This window comes from Cinclus cinclus, chromosome 29, assembly GCF_963662255.1.
Source record: "Cinclus cinclus chromosome 29, bCinCin1.1, whole genome shotgun sequence".
NCBI lineage: Eukaryota > Metazoa > Chordata > Aves > Passeriformes > Cinclidae > Cinclus > Cinclus cinclus.
Genome location: NC_085074.1, coordinates 4,584,579 through 4,600,666, shown reverse-complemented (window position 1 = coordinate 4,600,666; position 16,088 = coordinate 4,584,579). Strand labels below are relative to the sequence as shown.

General features: G+C 58.0%; 2 protein-coding genes across 4 annotated transcripts; one reads left to right on the top strand and one right to left on the bottom strand.

Annotated features, from left to right (window-relative positions):
- Positions 1 to 640: 640 nt before the first annotated feature.
- Positions 641 to 1,810, top strand: TM2D2 (TM2 domain containing 2). 2 transcript variants are annotated; one of them, XM_062510599.1, is made up of 4 exons: positions 641 to 833; positions 919 to 1,006; positions 1,084 to 1,199; positions 1,311 to 1,810. In XM_062510599.1, the coding sequence occupies exons 1-4, from the start codon at positions 646 to 648 to the stop codon at positions 1,522 to 1,524; spliced, it is 606 nt and encodes a 201-aa protein (XP_062366583.1). In that variant the 5' UTR covers positions 641 to 645; the 3' UTR covers positions 1,525 to 1,810. The 2 variants fall into 2 exon arrangements, with proteins under 2 accessions (XP_062366583.1, XP_062366582.1); XM_062510598.1 differs by having other exon boundaries at positions 919 to 1,810.
- Positions 1,811 to 4,456: 2,646 nt separating this feature from the next.
- Positions 4,457 to 14,281, bottom strand: PLEKHA2 (pleckstrin homology domain containing A2). 2 transcript variants are annotated; one of them, XM_062510602.1, is made up of 12 exons: positions 13,700 to 14,281; positions 13,273 to 13,329; positions 11,783 to 11,831; positions 11,557 to 11,654; positions 9,637 to 9,783; positions 9,504 to 9,512; positions 7,645 to 7,782; positions 6,662 to 6,730; positions 6,460 to 6,530; positions 5,856 to 5,919; positions 5,523 to 5,600; positions 4,457 to 5,411 (listed from the first exon to the last, which is right to left on the bottom strand). In XM_062510602.1, exons 1-12 carry the CDS (start codon positions 13,838 to 13,840, stop codon positions 5,085 to 5,087), a joined length of 1,248 nt encoding a protein of 415 aa, XP_062366586.1. In that variant the 5' UTR covers positions 13,841 to 14,281; the 3' UTR covers positions 4,457 to 5,084. The 2 variants fall into 2 exon arrangements, with proteins under 2 accessions (XP_062366586.1, XP_062366585.1); XM_062510601.1 differs by lacking the exon at positions 9,504 to 9,512.
- Positions 14,282 to 16,088: the final 1,807 nt, after the last annotated feature.

Genomic DNA, 16,088 nt, shown 5'->3' with positions numbered 1-16,088 from the left:
CTTAAATCGACACGAAGGGCAGACACGGAGAATGGCTCGGTGCAGTCAATTTACTACTGAAAAGTGCACAAATGCACCCGAACCTAGGCCGCCTGCCATTCCCACAGGGTGGGGTGACGCTGGTGGGAGCCGGGCACACAACGGCCCGCTCGGACGGGCCCCGCTGCCCGTTACCGGCAACACGACCCTTGAGAGCCCTTCTCCCGTGCTAAGGGTGTCCGCTCTCCGGGTGAGCGCGGCGGGCACAGCCCGAGGGAGGGGTCCCCGAGCCCCGGGACTCGGGACCGGAATTCGTGATCGGGATTCGGGACCGGGACCGGGACTCGGCCCCGAGCGCGGAGAGCGGCGCACCCCGCAGAGCTCGCGCGCTGCACCAGCGCTCCGCCCCTCGCTTTCTCCCATTGGCCGTCAGCCCCTCCCGACAGCCAATCATCCCCTCGTCTGGCGCGCACTCCCTCCACCTCGCCCTTCGCTGCCGCTTCCGCAGCTTTTTCCGCCTTCGCTCTGACTGGCAACGGGCGGCGGGCGCCCATTGGCTGCGGGCGGCGCGGCGGCGGGCGCCCATTGGCTGCGGGCGGCGCGGCGGCGGGCGCCCATTGGCTGCGGGCGGCGCGGCCCGAGGCCGAGCGGGGCGGCGGTGCCGCCATGGCGCCGCCCGTGGGGTACGCGCTGCTGTGCGGGCAGGCCGCGCTCCTGCTCGGGAACCTGCTGCTGCTGCACGGCCGCGGCCTCCCGGGCAACGAAACCGAGCCCCGGGAGCTGCCGCCGGGGCCGCCCGCCGCCGCCTGGGCTTACAGCGATCCGCGGGCGCCGCTCGTCCTATGCACCTACCTGTGAGCGCCGGGCCGGGCCGGGCCGGGCAGCGGGGGATGGAGCGCGGCCGCCCTGCCTCCCTCACCACCCGCTCCTTCCCCGCAGCCCCGATGAGTTCGTGGAGTGCGAGGACCCGGTGGACCACGCCGGGAACGCCACGGCACAGCAGGAGCTGGGTCACGGCTGCGTGAAGGTGAGGGCGGGGCGGGGGCGGCCCCAGCGCCGGCGCCCCCCGGCCCCGCCGAGCGCTGAGCGCTGCCCCCGCCGCAGTTCGGCGGCCAGGCCCACGGAGAGGTGGATCACACGCGCGTGCAGTGCCGAGCGCTGGACGGCATCGAGTGCGCCGAGCCGCGGAGCTTCCTGCGGGGCAGCCGGCCCTGCGTCAAGTAGGAGAGTCCCTGTCCCCCCGCGCAGCCACCGCACCGAACCCCCGGGAGCAGGGCTGCTCCGGCGGGGAAGGCTGATACGCTCTGACCCAGCCGCATCTTCTCTCGCAGGTACACGGGACACTACTTCATCACCACTCTGCTCTACTCCTTCTTCCTGGGCTGCTTCGGAGTGGATCGGTTCTGCCTGGGCCACACCGGCACGGCCGTGGGGAAGCTGCTGACCCTGGGGGGCCTGGGCATCTGGTGGTTTGTGGATCTGATTCTGCTGATCACCGGTGGGCTGATGCCCAGTGATGGCAGCAACTGGTGCACCGTGTACTGAGGAGGGGCAGGACTGGCCCCAGCTGCAGCCCCTGGATGCCTCTGGTCACTGCCAGCTCTGGACCAGGCTCTGCCTGGCACAACCTGGACTCACAGAACTGGAACTCAGGGTGCACAGCAGTTATTCTTGAGAACGACTCTTTACCAACCTTGGACACAAAGGTGTTAAGTATATATTTTGCTTGTTTAAAATAATCTGGCTTCCCACTGCAAATAGCGACAGCTTAAGAAATCAGAGCTTGCAAACACAGAGGGTCAAACAAACAATAAAATCTGGAAGAAGCTGACTCCACGTCCTTTGGGAAGTAGTAAAGTCACAGCCATACAGAGATGAAGGCCAGTGGGCTCATGGTCCAGCCCTGAGCCCTCTCAGCCAGCCCATTAATCCAGAGTCCTGAGCCCTGGTTACCTTGGGGTCATGGATGACCTGACATCTGGGAGCAGTCAGGGGGCTGGGAAAGGGCCAGAGCTGCCAAGGGGGCAGCTCCTGTCTGTATGCCAGGCACCCCTCTGGCTCCAGCCCCAGCACAGGGCCCCTGCAGCACCCAAAGGGTGCAAGAACTTCACACCCGAAAGAGGAAGCCCCACCAGCTGCAGGTTAAAAACTTACCAAGCTGAATAAAATGGGAAAAGGAAGCTGCAACAAGTCCCAACCAGAGCCAGACACAAAATCTGTGTATGCAAATGTCTGGTCACATTTGAGATAAAACAACAAACACACTGCCAGTTTGGCAGCTTCAGCTGGGGAGCAGGGGGCAGCTTTGTCCTGAAAATGCCATTCCTCAGCAGAACAACAGGGCTGGAAAGTTCTTGGACGGGAAAAAATTCTGCAGTGACCCAGAAAAAAAAAACAAAAACAAAAAAAAAAACAACAAAAAAACCACCAATACCCATGTGCTGTTATTAACAGTTCCTGTGTCTCTAGCCCCTCACTGGCAGCTCACAGCAGGACCTTGGTCCATCAGCTTCCCTCTTCCCCAAGGAACATCTGGGACCTTGGTCCAAAAAGAGTTGTGATGTCCCTGCCCTCACCTTGTACTGTTCCCCCAGCCCAGAGCCCCTCCCTTGTGCAGGGCAGCAGCCTGCTGAGCATGGGGGTGCACCCCTGGTGCTCCTGGGGTCTCCCCAGCTGCTGCACTCTGTCCCCCACCTGCTGGGGACAGCGTTCAACCCTCACAGCAACCCTTACCCAAAGTACACAGTGCAAATGGACAGCTTGAGAAAGTAACTGGGGTTTCCTTCTTTATTTAAAAACACAGGGGGGAAGGGGCATTGCAGCATTTACAGGCGAGGGGAGGGAGGCAGGCAGCCCCCACCCCAGGAGTCACGGAGCACTGCCAGCCTTAAGAGCACTTGAAATCCCCAGCCAGCACTTCCAGGAACATCTGGAATCACGTGGGAATAGCAAACCCCTCTCTCCCACTGCTCTGCCCCTGCAGGCACCCCAAACCTGCAGCACCCCCAGCACAGCCCCACAGCACACACTTCAGGAGGGAGCAACTTGGGGAGATGTGTCCATCCCACACCTGAGCCAGGAGCAAACGCAGAGCTGAGGGGAAACCAATTTGCTTTAAAATAACCCCAAAGATCCAGCAAGGTCTGGCTGCATCCACCCAGCCCTTCGGAACAGGAGGGAGATCCCTCCTTCCCAACCCCACCTGTGTTATGGACGGCTCTGGAGCTGAGCTCCACACCTGTTTGAACCTCACCTTCGCCTCTGTGCTGTCCTGGGGATGCAGGAGGGTGGGAACGAGCAAGCAGAATGTTGCAATAGTGCTGGAGCCACTGGTAGTTTCTGCTCCCGGATAATTAACCTTAATTGTGCAACAAGCCTCTGCTTTACCTTCCCAGGCCTGAGGAAACGGTGCAATTATCAAGCACCAGGAATACTCAGGAGCCTGTGGTTCCAAGGCCTTGCACAAAAGAACAATCATCTCTCTGCATTCCCTGCTCTCCAAAATTGAGATCAGAACGCTGTTACTGAACGCTCTGACTCTGATGGACGGGCTTACCAAACTACTAAAACATTCTGAAACAGTGTTAGGAGCCAAACAGCAAGTCAGCCTAAAAAAAAATGAAAGTTTCAAACTCTAGTGCAAATAAAGCAAAAAGAAGCAGAAAAAGTAACAACAGCAGGATCTAGGTAACTACAATTAAATAATATTAACACTCGTCCTGTACCGCTTGCAATGATTCCCACCCATTTTCATGGTCTCTGTGCTCTCCAACACCTCCACACAATCCCCTTTGAGACCCTCTCCCCCCTGAACTTGGGAGTCTCCATTCCTGCCTCCCCCAGCTGCACGAAGACCCCTCTAGTGTGCCATCCTGCAGCACCCCACTGGTCCCACAGGGGACCAAGGCAGGAAGGTACAACTGGGATTGCATTAAGGTCGGTCAGGCTAATCAAGGCTCAGGCTGAGGCGCAGCTGTCAAACAGCTGGATGCCCCGAAAGGGCTGGGACAAACCAGATGTTCTGCTCCTGGGGAACACACTGGGCTGAGCCTGCAGAGCAGAAGACGTGTCATGGCCAGGGAAGTGAAAAGGAAGCTGAGGTCTCACTCAGTTTTACACACTGGGGATTACACACACGTGTGGGGTGAAGGTATCAGATGATCTCTCTGCCGAGGGAACACCTGGATTTTCTACACACTATTTATCACACCTACAGGAGCTCATTTGGTTATGGAAATGACGATTCACATTGCTCTAGAAACTGCTGCTGGTTTCCATCTCGGGCAGGCAGTGGGTGAGTTGGCCAGACAAGTCTGCCCAGTTCCATCAGGTGCTCAGTATTCATTGCTTTTTACTAAAAGTCCTTCACCCCCTGGCACGGCTATCTGTGGCCAGGTGTGCACAGTGCAAAACTGACAGCACACCTGAAGATGCTCCAACCTGGGAGCCACTGTCACTCCAGCTGCCTTCCCTGGCTCATGCTCAGGAAGTGCCAAAAGCCTTTGGAGGGGTTGAGCACCTGCCCAGGCTGGGGTTCAACAGGAACCACAGGTATTAAAAAAAGCATAATTAAAAGCCAGCAGATTGCTGATAAACTCTTGTGTGGGCAGGAGGGAATAAGTCACAGTAAGGGGAAGCTGCAGTGAGTCCCCTGTGTGGGCAGGTGCAGGCTGGTGTCTCCCAGCTCTGCTCTGGGGAATCTGAGCAGCATCAAAGGGGAGAGAAACATTTTACAAACACAAGAAAGGCCACACTCGCCCTCATGCCTCCAAGACCTCCTGCCACTTCCTCCAGACCTCGTTTGTGGGGAAAGGATGCAGTTGCAGAAGATGTCCCCTCATACAGGTCCCCAGCATCTCCTGCCCTGCACAGTGAGCACCGGCAGTGCTGCAAGCACCTTCCAAGACATGGAACCACTGGGGCCAAGGCTGGGCAGGAGCAGCCAGGGACCCCACGCCCCGCAGAGCAGGGCACCGACGGATCCTGCAGCGCAGGGAAGGGCTGCGGTGGAGGGAAGGGACCCCCTCGAGTACCCCAAACCACCCACAGGGACCCCCGGCAGCCAGGGAGGCGGCGAGCGGAGCCGGGGGCGGCTCGGTGCCCGGTCAGACGTCCGAGGTCCGGATACTTTCATCATCCAGGTCGAAGGCGAACGGCTTCTCCTTGAGCTGCTGCGGCTCCGAGCGGTGCCGCAGGCGAGCGCCGGGCACGGCTCTGCCCTGGCGCTCCGCGGGCACCGACAGCGGGTCCGGCGGCTCCCCCAGCGCCGCCCGCTGCCCCTCTGCCCGCGGCACCGGCGTCCAGGGCTGCCAGGAGGACGTGGAGGGCACCTTGGCCATGGCTCGCCGCTCCTCTGCCGGTGGCCGCGGCTGGGAGGGCGCCGAGGAGCCCCCGGGCCTGGCCACGAAGCTGGATCTCGCGAAGGACATCTCCTGCAAGGACAGGGCAGAGTGAGGCTGGGCAGATAATCCGCTAAACGAGTATCTTGTACGTTGGCACCATCTCCATTTGACACTACATATGAAACACAGTACGTGACCTACCCTGGGGCGGGTTTTCAGGGCCTGGACTGCCCCTGTGATCGCCCGGATCCAGCTGTGCATCTCCTCGGGGCTGTCTGCCTGCAAACACAGCAGCCCCAGTGAGGCTCGGCTGTCCTGGCACTCCCAAAGTCCAGCTCTGCCTCCGCCTGCTCTCACAAACAGCCCCTATCATAAATAATCCCAAGGGAGAAGTGAATCCCCCGCAGTTCTCCCTCACTCTCAGGTGTTACAGCCCCATCTGCTCGTGTTCACGCTGAAGGGCTGTGGGGAACAGTCCACTTCTCAAGAGCTGAAACTTCTGCCCCAAAAATGATCCTGCCCTCAGCTGCTCACCTGGACGTAGAAGGTCCTGGAGCTCGTTATGATTTCAAAGAGGTTGTCTCGCATCAGGAGGTCACTAGAAACAGTGAGGAAGAGACAGTCACACCCCAGCAGCCATCGTGGACAGAAAAACCATGTATTTGTTGTCATCTCTAGAGTGTGCTGGGGAGGAACATATTGAAAGCAAGCCTTGGATCTCACTGGGATTCTGAGAAGAGTTTAGATCCCCGGAGAGTTTCAGCCAGAAAGCCCCCAGCTCTACCATCAGCCAGCCCTCCCCCACCATAATCCACTGCACTCCCAGCTCATTTTAAATATCAGCTTGCTATTACTTATTAGGAATAAATGGTTCAGAGACACATTAATACATTATATTTTTACTTTAGCTGAAGAGGTTTGTTTTCTTAGGTTATTTTTCATTGCAAATCTTTGGGTTACTTTGATTATATCAGTGTTTGCTGCAATAACTTGTTCCCGAGACACTGCAGCTGCCTGGGCTAGTTTGAGGCAAACACCTCGAGAGCCACTTCCCATGAGCAGCTGGAGCAGCCCAAGCTCCTGCTGGCAGCTCTGGCCTGAGCCAGCCACGGCAGGGAAACACGGGTGGGAGCATTACCCAGACTTGACCAAGCACTCGTGAGTCTTGCAAACATCTTTCAGGAGAATTGAACGCAAAGGCTCCTTGTCCTGCAGAGGTGAGAGGAGACAGTGGTGGGCTTGGCTGGCCCCGGGGCTGGCTTGTGCCTCCCCCAGAGCCCCCTGTGCCAGCAGAGCAGCAGTGCCAGAGCCCTGCTTAGGGTCCTGGGGGAGCTGCTCACCTGCTCACACTTGTAGTAACTGATGGAAAACTCATCCAGCACAAAGTACCGCCGCTTCCAGCTCTTCCTCTGCAAAGGAGAAGGAAATTGCTCAGTGCTCAGCCCTGCCACTCTGTGCCCAGGTCCTGAATCCAGAGCACCCCTGAAGCATCCCCAGCCTGCAGGGCAGCAGCAGCCCCAGCCCCTGCCCGGCCCTCACCACGATCCTGCACTCCCTCACCACAATCCTGCACTCACCACACTCCTGCACTCACCATGATCCTGCACTCACCACGATCCTGCACTCACCACGATCCTGCACTCACCATGATCCTGCACTCACCACACTCCTGCACTCACCACGATCCTGCACTCCCTCACCATGATCCTGCACTCACCATGATCCTGCACTCACCACGATCCTGCACTCACCACGATCCTGCACTCACCATGATCCTGCACTCACCATGATCCTGCACTCACCACACTCCTGCACTCACCACGATCCTGCACTCCCTCACCATGATCCTGCACTCACCATGATCCTGCACTCACCATGATCCTGCACTCACCACACTCCTGCACTCACCACGATCCTGCACTTACCACGATCCCGCACTCACCACGATCCTGCACTCCCTCACCACGATCCTGCACTCACCATGATCCTGCACTCACCACGATCCTGCACTCCCTCACCACGATCCTGCACTCACCACGATCCCGCACTCACCACGATCCCGCACTCCCTCACCACGATCCTGCACTCACCACGATCCTGCACTCACCACGATCCCGCACTCACCACGATCCTGCACTCCCTCACCACGATCCTGCACTCACCATGATCCTGCACTCACCACGATCCTGCACTCCCTCACCACGATCCTGCACTCACCACGATCCCGCACTCACCACGATCCCGCACTCCCTCACCACGATCCTGCACTCACCACGATCCTGCACTCACCACGATCCTGCACTCACCACGATCCTGCACTCACCACGTTCCCCTGCTTGACGCAGAAGCCGCTCTTGAGCACAGGGGGCCCGGCGGGAGGTTTGGTGGCCGAGGGGGGGATGTAGCTCTGTGAGCGCCGCAGCAGAGGGTGAGCAGCCACCTCACTGCCCTCCCCAGCATCCTGCACCCGAGAGAACAGAGCCAGTGTGAGCACCCAGGGAATCCCTGCTGCAGGCAGGACATCCCGTCCCTGCTGCAAGGAAAATCCACCTGACACAAGCCCTGAGTGAATTGTGTGAGCCAAGGGCTCAGGGCTGAACAGGGGCAGGGAACGAGCCAGAACCCAGAGCTGATGTTCTCTCATTGTGTGCAGCTTTCTGGGCTCCTGCCCTGGTACTTATTCACCCTTTTGGCAATCGTGTTAAAAACAAGAAATTAGAAGGGCTGCAGAAAGGCAGTTTGAGGGCTGGAGATAATCCCCTGCATTGGGGAGTTAATAGAGCCCATGTGCCCTGGCTTCATGCACAAAGAGGTGACTCGACTGCACCACTGAAGGTATGAGGAGAACAAAAACCAGCAGACAAACACAAGTTAGAAAGGAATGCCTTCCAAGGGGAGAAGACAATATACTACAGGAAGAAACTGCCCAGAAAAGCCATAAAGTCTCTGGTTCTCATTTTCAGAGCCAAGTTCTCCCAAAGATACTTGGGTGTTTGGAGTTCAGGAAGGGAAGCTGTGCCTCCTGCAGCCTCAGGCTGTCCCTGCCCCAGTGCAGTGCTCAGTGCTGTGAGCACAAAGGGGCTGTGGCCATGACCATGTGCCCAGCACCCACCCCTGGCTCCCCTGAGCACACCCCAGTGCACCCCAGACCCTGCCCTGCCTCCAGCACCCTCCCAGCAGTGCCCTCCCTTCCCCCCAGCAGCACAGAGGATGGCTGAGATGAAACATCTTCTGCACTCAGCTTCTCCCCATCCCTCCAAGCCCTTCCTGCTCCAAGGTTTGAGCATTGCCATGGCAGCAGGATGGCCTTGGCCACTGCCAGCCTTGTATGGCTGCTGTGACCATGGTTTGGGTAAACCTGCCTGCCCAGCACCTGTCCCCAGAACAGACAAACAGCTTTTCCTCTGGCCCCAAAGAGCTGCCCAGCCCCTGTGCAGAGCAGCAGAGCAGCAGAGCACAGGTCACAGCCACCCACACCCAGAGCTGCGCCAGCTCTGCCAGGCACTGCAGATGTGGTGTCCAGAGCCAGAGGTGAGGACACTCCTGGGAGTGTGCCATGCCCAGGAGCTGGGGTGATGCCCCTGGCCGGTCTGGGGTGCAGCCAGAGCACAGGACTCCCCACTGCAGTCCTGGAGCAGCACCGGCTGGGGCACAGCCAGGAAACCACAGACACACCCAGGAAGCTGCAGCGGGGGAATGGCCATTTCACACGGGGGAAGCAACGAGAGCACGGAAATATTCTGGCAGCTGATGCACCACCTCCAAAAAACCCCTCTGCACCACACAACCTTCCATTCACCTCTGCATCCTGCCAAACCCTGTGGCCAGGGAAGTGTTAAAAGCATCTGCCGGCAGAAACTGCCGCTATGATCTAATTCTCTGCTCTATTTTTAGTGCTGCCACTGATAAGAGCTGAAGTGAGACCCAGAGCTGGACAAGTGCCCAAACGTGGGAGACGCTGATGGCCACGTGCACACCCAGCTGCGTGCCAGGGAAGGGGACACAGAGCCCTGGCAAATGCCAGCCACCACCCCTGGGACAGTCCCTGTGGCTGCTGTGGGGCACCAGACACTGGGTTCCTCTGCCCTGGGTACCTACAGAGGAGATTTGTACCCAGGACACGTGGGTGGATGGCCACAGCCAGGAAGCCGAGCAGATTCATGACCTCCTCCTCCTCCTCACACCCCCGGTCTCATCGCACATCAGAGTGAGACAGAGCAGAGGTGTTTAGGGTGCTCTAGCAGCCGTTCATACCTGCAGGGGGAAGGGTTTGCAGGCACACAGTTTCCAGAAATGAAAGTGCACCCCATCTCACCTGGTTGATGGAGATGGGTGTGTGGACCACTACCCCCCCAACAATCTCAGTTTTGTAGGCCACCTGGGGCTTCCTCTCCTGGGCCTGGGCCACCACTGGAGGCTTCGTGATTTCCGTGGCCGGTGGGACACTGCCACCCTTTGGCACCTGTGGGAGAAAGGAAGGGATGAGAGACACAGGGTGACCATGCTGGGCATCCCCACACCTGCACTGGGCACCCCATCTCTGTCTAGTGCAGCAACATCCCTTTCAAAAACAGCCCCTGGCCAAGCACCCCAGTCAGCGAGGGTGTGGAACCCTCTGGGTGACAGCCAGAGAGAGATGACAGGGGCTCAGTGATTAAACATCCCTTCACAGGCGCCTGCGATTTGCCTCTGCAGCTCAGTGAGTTTGTGGGACATTTGCTCCTTTAATTGTCCCCGCTCCACTTACAGCCAGGCTTAATGAGGAGGTCTGGCTAACGAGGGGGAGCAGCCGGGCACTGCTGTGACCCCAGTGCTGGCCGTGTCCCCCCGTGAGTGGCCCCACACTCCTGGGCAGAGCCTGGGCTGCAGCAACATGGATCCCAGCACTGGTATCCTCCCCTTCCCTCCCCTTCCCTTCCCAGCTCCTTCCCTCTGGCACCTGGCTCTGGACACAAAGGGGAGTTCCCAAGTTTCCCTTCCCAGCCCTGCACTTCAACTCCCCTAAAGCCAATCCCCACAGAGCAGGGCAGAGTGGCAGCATCACTCCCATCCCATCGCCCTGGGTTTCCCAGCCAGCCCATGACAGCTCCTCCCTGAAGGGCTGGATGAGCCGGTCCAGCTGGGGCACAGCCAGAGTCGGGAAGGGCGGCCAAAATCAGGCCATGGAAATCACCACAGTTCCTTGCAGAAGCAGAAGATGCATCTCATTGTGCTGTCACCCCAGCTCCCCCCTCTGCCAGGATCCCCCTGCCCCAGAGGCAGCGACCCTGGCGGAAAATGCTGACAGTACACACAGAGCCAGGCGGGCTCTGGCTACAGCTCTGCAGGTGAAGTCTGTGGCCAATAGCCAGAGCAGTTGCACTGGTAGCATCAAGTGCAAAAGTTGTCACAATTACTGTATTTGCTGCGAAGGAAAATACAAGCTAGGTCTGCTCTTGCAGATGAGTTTTCCACAGAGACTGTAACATGGCACTCCGGGGATTTTAAAGAAAAATCTCATGGATAAGCTCCAATCAAACTGCTTACACGATTTTTTCCTTACATTCAGTTTACCTACCATAAACAACATGCATCAGTGCACGACCTAGTAAAACTCAGCTCACGTTACGCATTGGCCCCATTGCTCTGCAGCCCAGCAGAAGCCCCCAGCCCTTTCAGGGACCCCCCCCATCCAGGCAGGAGCTCCCTGGAGCTCCCAAGCCCCTGGTGCAGGCACTGCCAGCTGAGTGGGACAGGGCTGGGACAGGGCAGCCCAGGGAAGCAGCACAACTCATCCCTGGGGCAGCTGCGGAGCACAGACGCTGCGAGGTGCTGGGTCAGTGAGCATCAGCTCACAGCTCTGTGAGCACACAGCACACGAGAGGAGATGGCACATGAGCCCCTGTGCATGCAGGCACAGCCTGCCTTGTCATGCCCCCCGTGTGGGGCATTCACTGCACCTCAGCACAAGAGCCGGGGTTCCAGGAAGAATGAAAATTGAATCAGTAAGTTATGGAAGCACAATAAAACCGCCCTTTGACAGCCACAGTGAGGAGCTGGCTGGGCCAGGAACAACAGGAGGAGGGCCTGGAGCAGGAGGGGATGTGAATGCCTCCAACAGGACCTTCCAGGGTCACAGCTGCTGTCCCCCACAGCTGGGCTGGGAGGGTGAAGGAAGATACACAAATGAACCCCAGCCATAAGGATCCCTGGGGATGGTGGGAGGAACAATTGAGAAGAGCATTAAGGAACCTACCGTGATCTTACTAGCCCTGTTGAGTGCCTCCACCCAGTCCTGCAGGTCCTTTTGGTCACTGGCTTGCAAGAAATAGCGCTGGGACAGAGCATTGATAACTGCCAGGGAAGGGAAGGACAAGGAGAGTTGGCAGCAGCCAGAAGGATTCGTGGGGCAGGTGCCCACACTGCAGCTTCCTGTGGCAGGGTGTCCCCCCACAGAGCCCACCGAGACCCCACTCACTCACCAAAGCAGAACGGAGTTTTAGGCTTCTGTTTGGGGGTGGCAATGCTAACCTGTGACAGGGCAAATCAGGGGAAGAATTAGAGACAACTAGAGATAACACAGGCTGCTTGAGCACATGACAGTGATGGGCACAAGAGCTGGAAGTTTCCACCCACCCACCCTGCTCCCTGCCTGGGCTCTGCCACCCCAGGCAGGACCCCTGAGCAGGACCCACACAGCTGTGCCAGCTGAAGGGAACTGGCCCGTGTCACAACACCGACCACATGCAGCACAGGGTGCTGGGTCCCGGGGCAAGGTCAGCAAGGAGCCAGGACTTCCATCCCCTGCATCCCCTCAGACACTGGCTGAGCTGTGCAGCAGAGGACAGAAAGCTTTCAAAGGACCTGAACACATCCATTCTTCTGGATCAACATAGTCACTCTCATCAGCAATTAGGAGAACTGAGGGGAAAACAGCGGTGGTTTTTCCCTGAAGAGCAGGAATCATTTATATAAGAATAATATTCCCTGAGGCTCCACAAACAGCATGCATGGGGTATTTATTCTGACAGTCCTCCTCCTTCAAAGCCAGTCCATAATGCTTTAAATATGTTTTCTCAAGCAAACTTCCATTTTTTGGGTATGTTTACTGTTGGTAGTTCCAGCCACTGACAAAACTCAACCCCACAGTTTGTGACCAAATGCTGTCCTGCAGCAATTTCCATTTAAACTAAAACCTATATAATTTGTGAGGCTCTTTCCAAAATGGGGAAGGCTCAGCCTCCCAGCATTGCTTCATCTGCGCTTAATTTATAAATCATGATTCAGCAGGAACAGAAAGATCTGTCCAATGCTATATCCAGCTCCAGGATAAAGCTGAGCTGCCTGGCGTGGCAGCCACAAGCCCCCCAGTCCCCCAGGGCAGCTGAGGGGCCCTGAGGCTTGCAGGAGGAGCACAGTGCCAGCTCCAGTCTCCACACAGAGCCGCAGCTCCATGCCTCAGTCACTGGCCCTGCAACACTTGCTGCTTCTTGCACAGTTCTGCCTTCCCAAGGAGAATGGATAACACCCTTAGGACACACAAGTGAGTTTCCAGAAGGTCTCATCCTTGAGGGCACTGCCCTCTGAGCACAGGGACAGCTCCTGTTCAATGCTCAGCCGATTGCCAGCTCTGTGCCCAGCTCACACCGACACCACACTCCTGTTCCCACTGAGTCCTGGCCACCCCGTGTCCTTCCTCACAGCAGAGCAGTTCCTCTTCCTCCTGCACCCCAACCTTGCACGGGTGAAAATGAACACGGTCCCAGCACTGGGATCCTTGTGCTGGGGTTCCCTCCCTGCTCCCCACAGCTCCACTCAGGCTTCATCCCAGGGAGAAGGTCACGAGCTCAGGCAGGACCAGGACCTGGCCTTGGGCGCTCCCAGGACAAGCCATCACCTCTCCCGGGAATGCCGCAAGGACAAGGGGAAAACAGGGAGCACTCACCTTCCCTCTGCCCCACCCCAGCATTACCTTGGAGATGTAGGTCAGCTGCAGAGATCCCACAGCTCCTGCTCCAATGGCCAGGTTCTGCAACACACAGAATGAGCAGTGGGAGGTAAATGACAGGGAGAAGGTGGCGGGGGCAATCCAGCCTGTCCTTTGTGCCCTTGGGGTCAGGCAGCAGCTGCCAGGCTCAGCCACTTCCCTCTCCTGCACCTGGTTCAGCCCAGACCCCTCAGCAGTGGGACCAGCCTGCTGTGCTCCTTGGGACATTCCTGGAGACCACAGAGGCCACAGAAGGGCTGGAGCCTGGTCATGGCCAGGGTCAGCTAGGGGATACTCTGACACAGCAGACACGACCTGGGGAGACCCGGAGGAGACGCCTGCTCCAGGGAGGCTGGGATGTGTCTGCAGACTCACTGAAAGGTTTACAGACACACCTGGCACATGTGCCTACCTGAGGATTGTCCATGTACCACAGGAGGTGGTTGGCCTGGGTGTCCAGGATGAAATACCTCCGCAGAAACTTGCCACAGGTCTCATTTTCCTCAATGTCCAGGAAGCCGCAGATACGGTTCTGCCGATCCAGGTACGGCATGCCGGGCTCCTTCTGGCATCACCCTTCAGGGTGGGGACAGGCACAGGTGGGTGGGCTGCTCCCTCCCCAGGGAGCTGCTCCTGCATCCACGGCCACCCAACCCATCCCAGCCAGCTGTTCCAGTTCCAGCACCGTCACTCAGCCAGAGCCGAGCTCTCCAGAGGGAGATGGAAGGGACGACTCACCAACCCATCACTGCCAGCCCCAAGGGCCACCATGAGACAGGACGAAGGAGCCACAAAGGATCTGACAAGAGACACCAGATCCCTGAGAGCTGCGGTGAAAAATAATCCCAAAGCAGAGTGCTAGAGAGAGCCTGAGCACACTCCCAGGAAATGGGGAACAATCTGCAACTCCAGCAGAAAATCTGTGCAGCCAGGATGTTGAGTCAGCAGGGAAAACAATGACCCATCACAGCAGGGCCACGCTGTCCCCAGGTCTGCCACAGGCACGGACCCTCCCCAGCACTGCCCCACGGGCAGGAGGTCTCCTGGGAACACTGGCACCACTGCCAGCCCTGTGGGGAGCAGACACAGCACCGGGGTGGGCAGGACACGTCCCAGTGCCCGGGCAGAGCCCGGTCCCCATGGCACGGGGTGCAGGGCAGGGATGAGAGCAGCCGTTACCCAAAGGATGTGAGTGAACCCAGTGTGGTTTGTCTGGAAGGAGAGTGGTGATCACGCAGGTGCCAGAGGCAGAGCTACACAAATAAAAGAACTCATGCAGAAAAGGAGGAAATACTATTTTTGAGCTGCAGTGGAGTGGGGCCCGGGTAGGCGAGGGTTGTGCAAGAGCTGGGGTGCAGCTGAAAAGGTAGAGGAGGCAGAAAACAAGTGAACCTGCTGTCAGGATCTCAGTTTATCACCAGCATTTCAGAGATGGGTATCGGGGCTTGGCTCATGGGAACCATGCTGCTGCAGAGGGAGAAGTTGTTTCAGACCATGACAGTGCCTTGCCACAAGGGTTTCTGAGGGCACTTCAAGTCTCACTGCTTTTTTGTGGGGTTATTTTTGTGGTGGGGAAGCACATGGAAAGCCTATCCTTAGGTACTTTCAACCATACCAACACATTCAGACCAAATCTCATAAACCCTTCCTTCTGCTGACAACAAAGGTCTAGAGATTTCTGCTTAGGAAACGGATGGAGGAAGAAGCAGAATGTGCCACAGGCAGCACAGAGATGAGCCACCAGCCCCATGGACACCTCTTGGGAGTCTCCATGTCCCACCACCACCATTCTTCCCTACCACGGGCTCATCTGGGAGGCCGTAAACCAGCTCAGCCCTTCCGTGCACACTGACCTCAGCGCACTTGGAGATGCACAAACCTCTGGGCAGAGGAGATTGGGATTGCCCCACACTCTGCACCAAATCAGCCAGGTTCCTGTCCCTCACTTCCCATTGCCCACAGGACACAAATGGTCTCTCTTTGGAGCTCCCAAGAACTGCACTTTTCCCTAAGAAAACGATAAATGTAGGATCTCCGGCTGTGCTAACATGCAGAGCACCCTGCTCAGGAAATCCAGGAGGGCCAGAAAATGCTCAATTTTCTAATGAAGCGTATCAGATACTTCCAGGACTCTTTCCTGCCTCTGGAGCAACTCACTTGCCAGCTTTTTCAGTCACACTATCCCACCAAACAAACCACCCCTTTCCTGACTTGGTGAATGACATGGCAAGCAACTGGGCTACAGAAGAAGATTTACAGCAAAACCACCTCCTCGCCTGCCTGAGCTAAAGGGAAGTGCTCCCCAGGGAGAGGCAGGAGGTGCAGGGCACAGTCCGTGCAGCACCCAAGTCCCCTCTGCAGCCACGGGTGGCTCAGAGGCCTCGTGTGCAGCCACACAGCCAGACTTTCCAGGAAGCACCTCAGGATGCCACTGCACTGTCACAGAGCCCGTGCCCCGCTCTGTCCCGGCAGGACACGGCCACAGGAGCAGCCCAGGAACACTGCAGCAGAAAAACCCGAGCGACAGGACCCCCGACGTTTGGAGCATGGCGGCTGCGCTGCCGGGAGGCATCTCCGGCACCTCCCTCCACGGCACCCGTCGCACCTGCGGGCAGCCGCAGCATCCTCTCTCTCAGCTGCCCGCCCGAGCTGTCCCGGGGTGCAGGGTGAGCCCCCCAGCCCGGGGCCGCTGGGACCTGCGGTGGCCGGTGCAGCTGAGCCGCAGCTCCGCTTCCTCTCACCTGCGACTGCGGAGCAGCTCCCGGAGCTCGCCTACCCTGCGAAACACTGGGTAGGCAGCG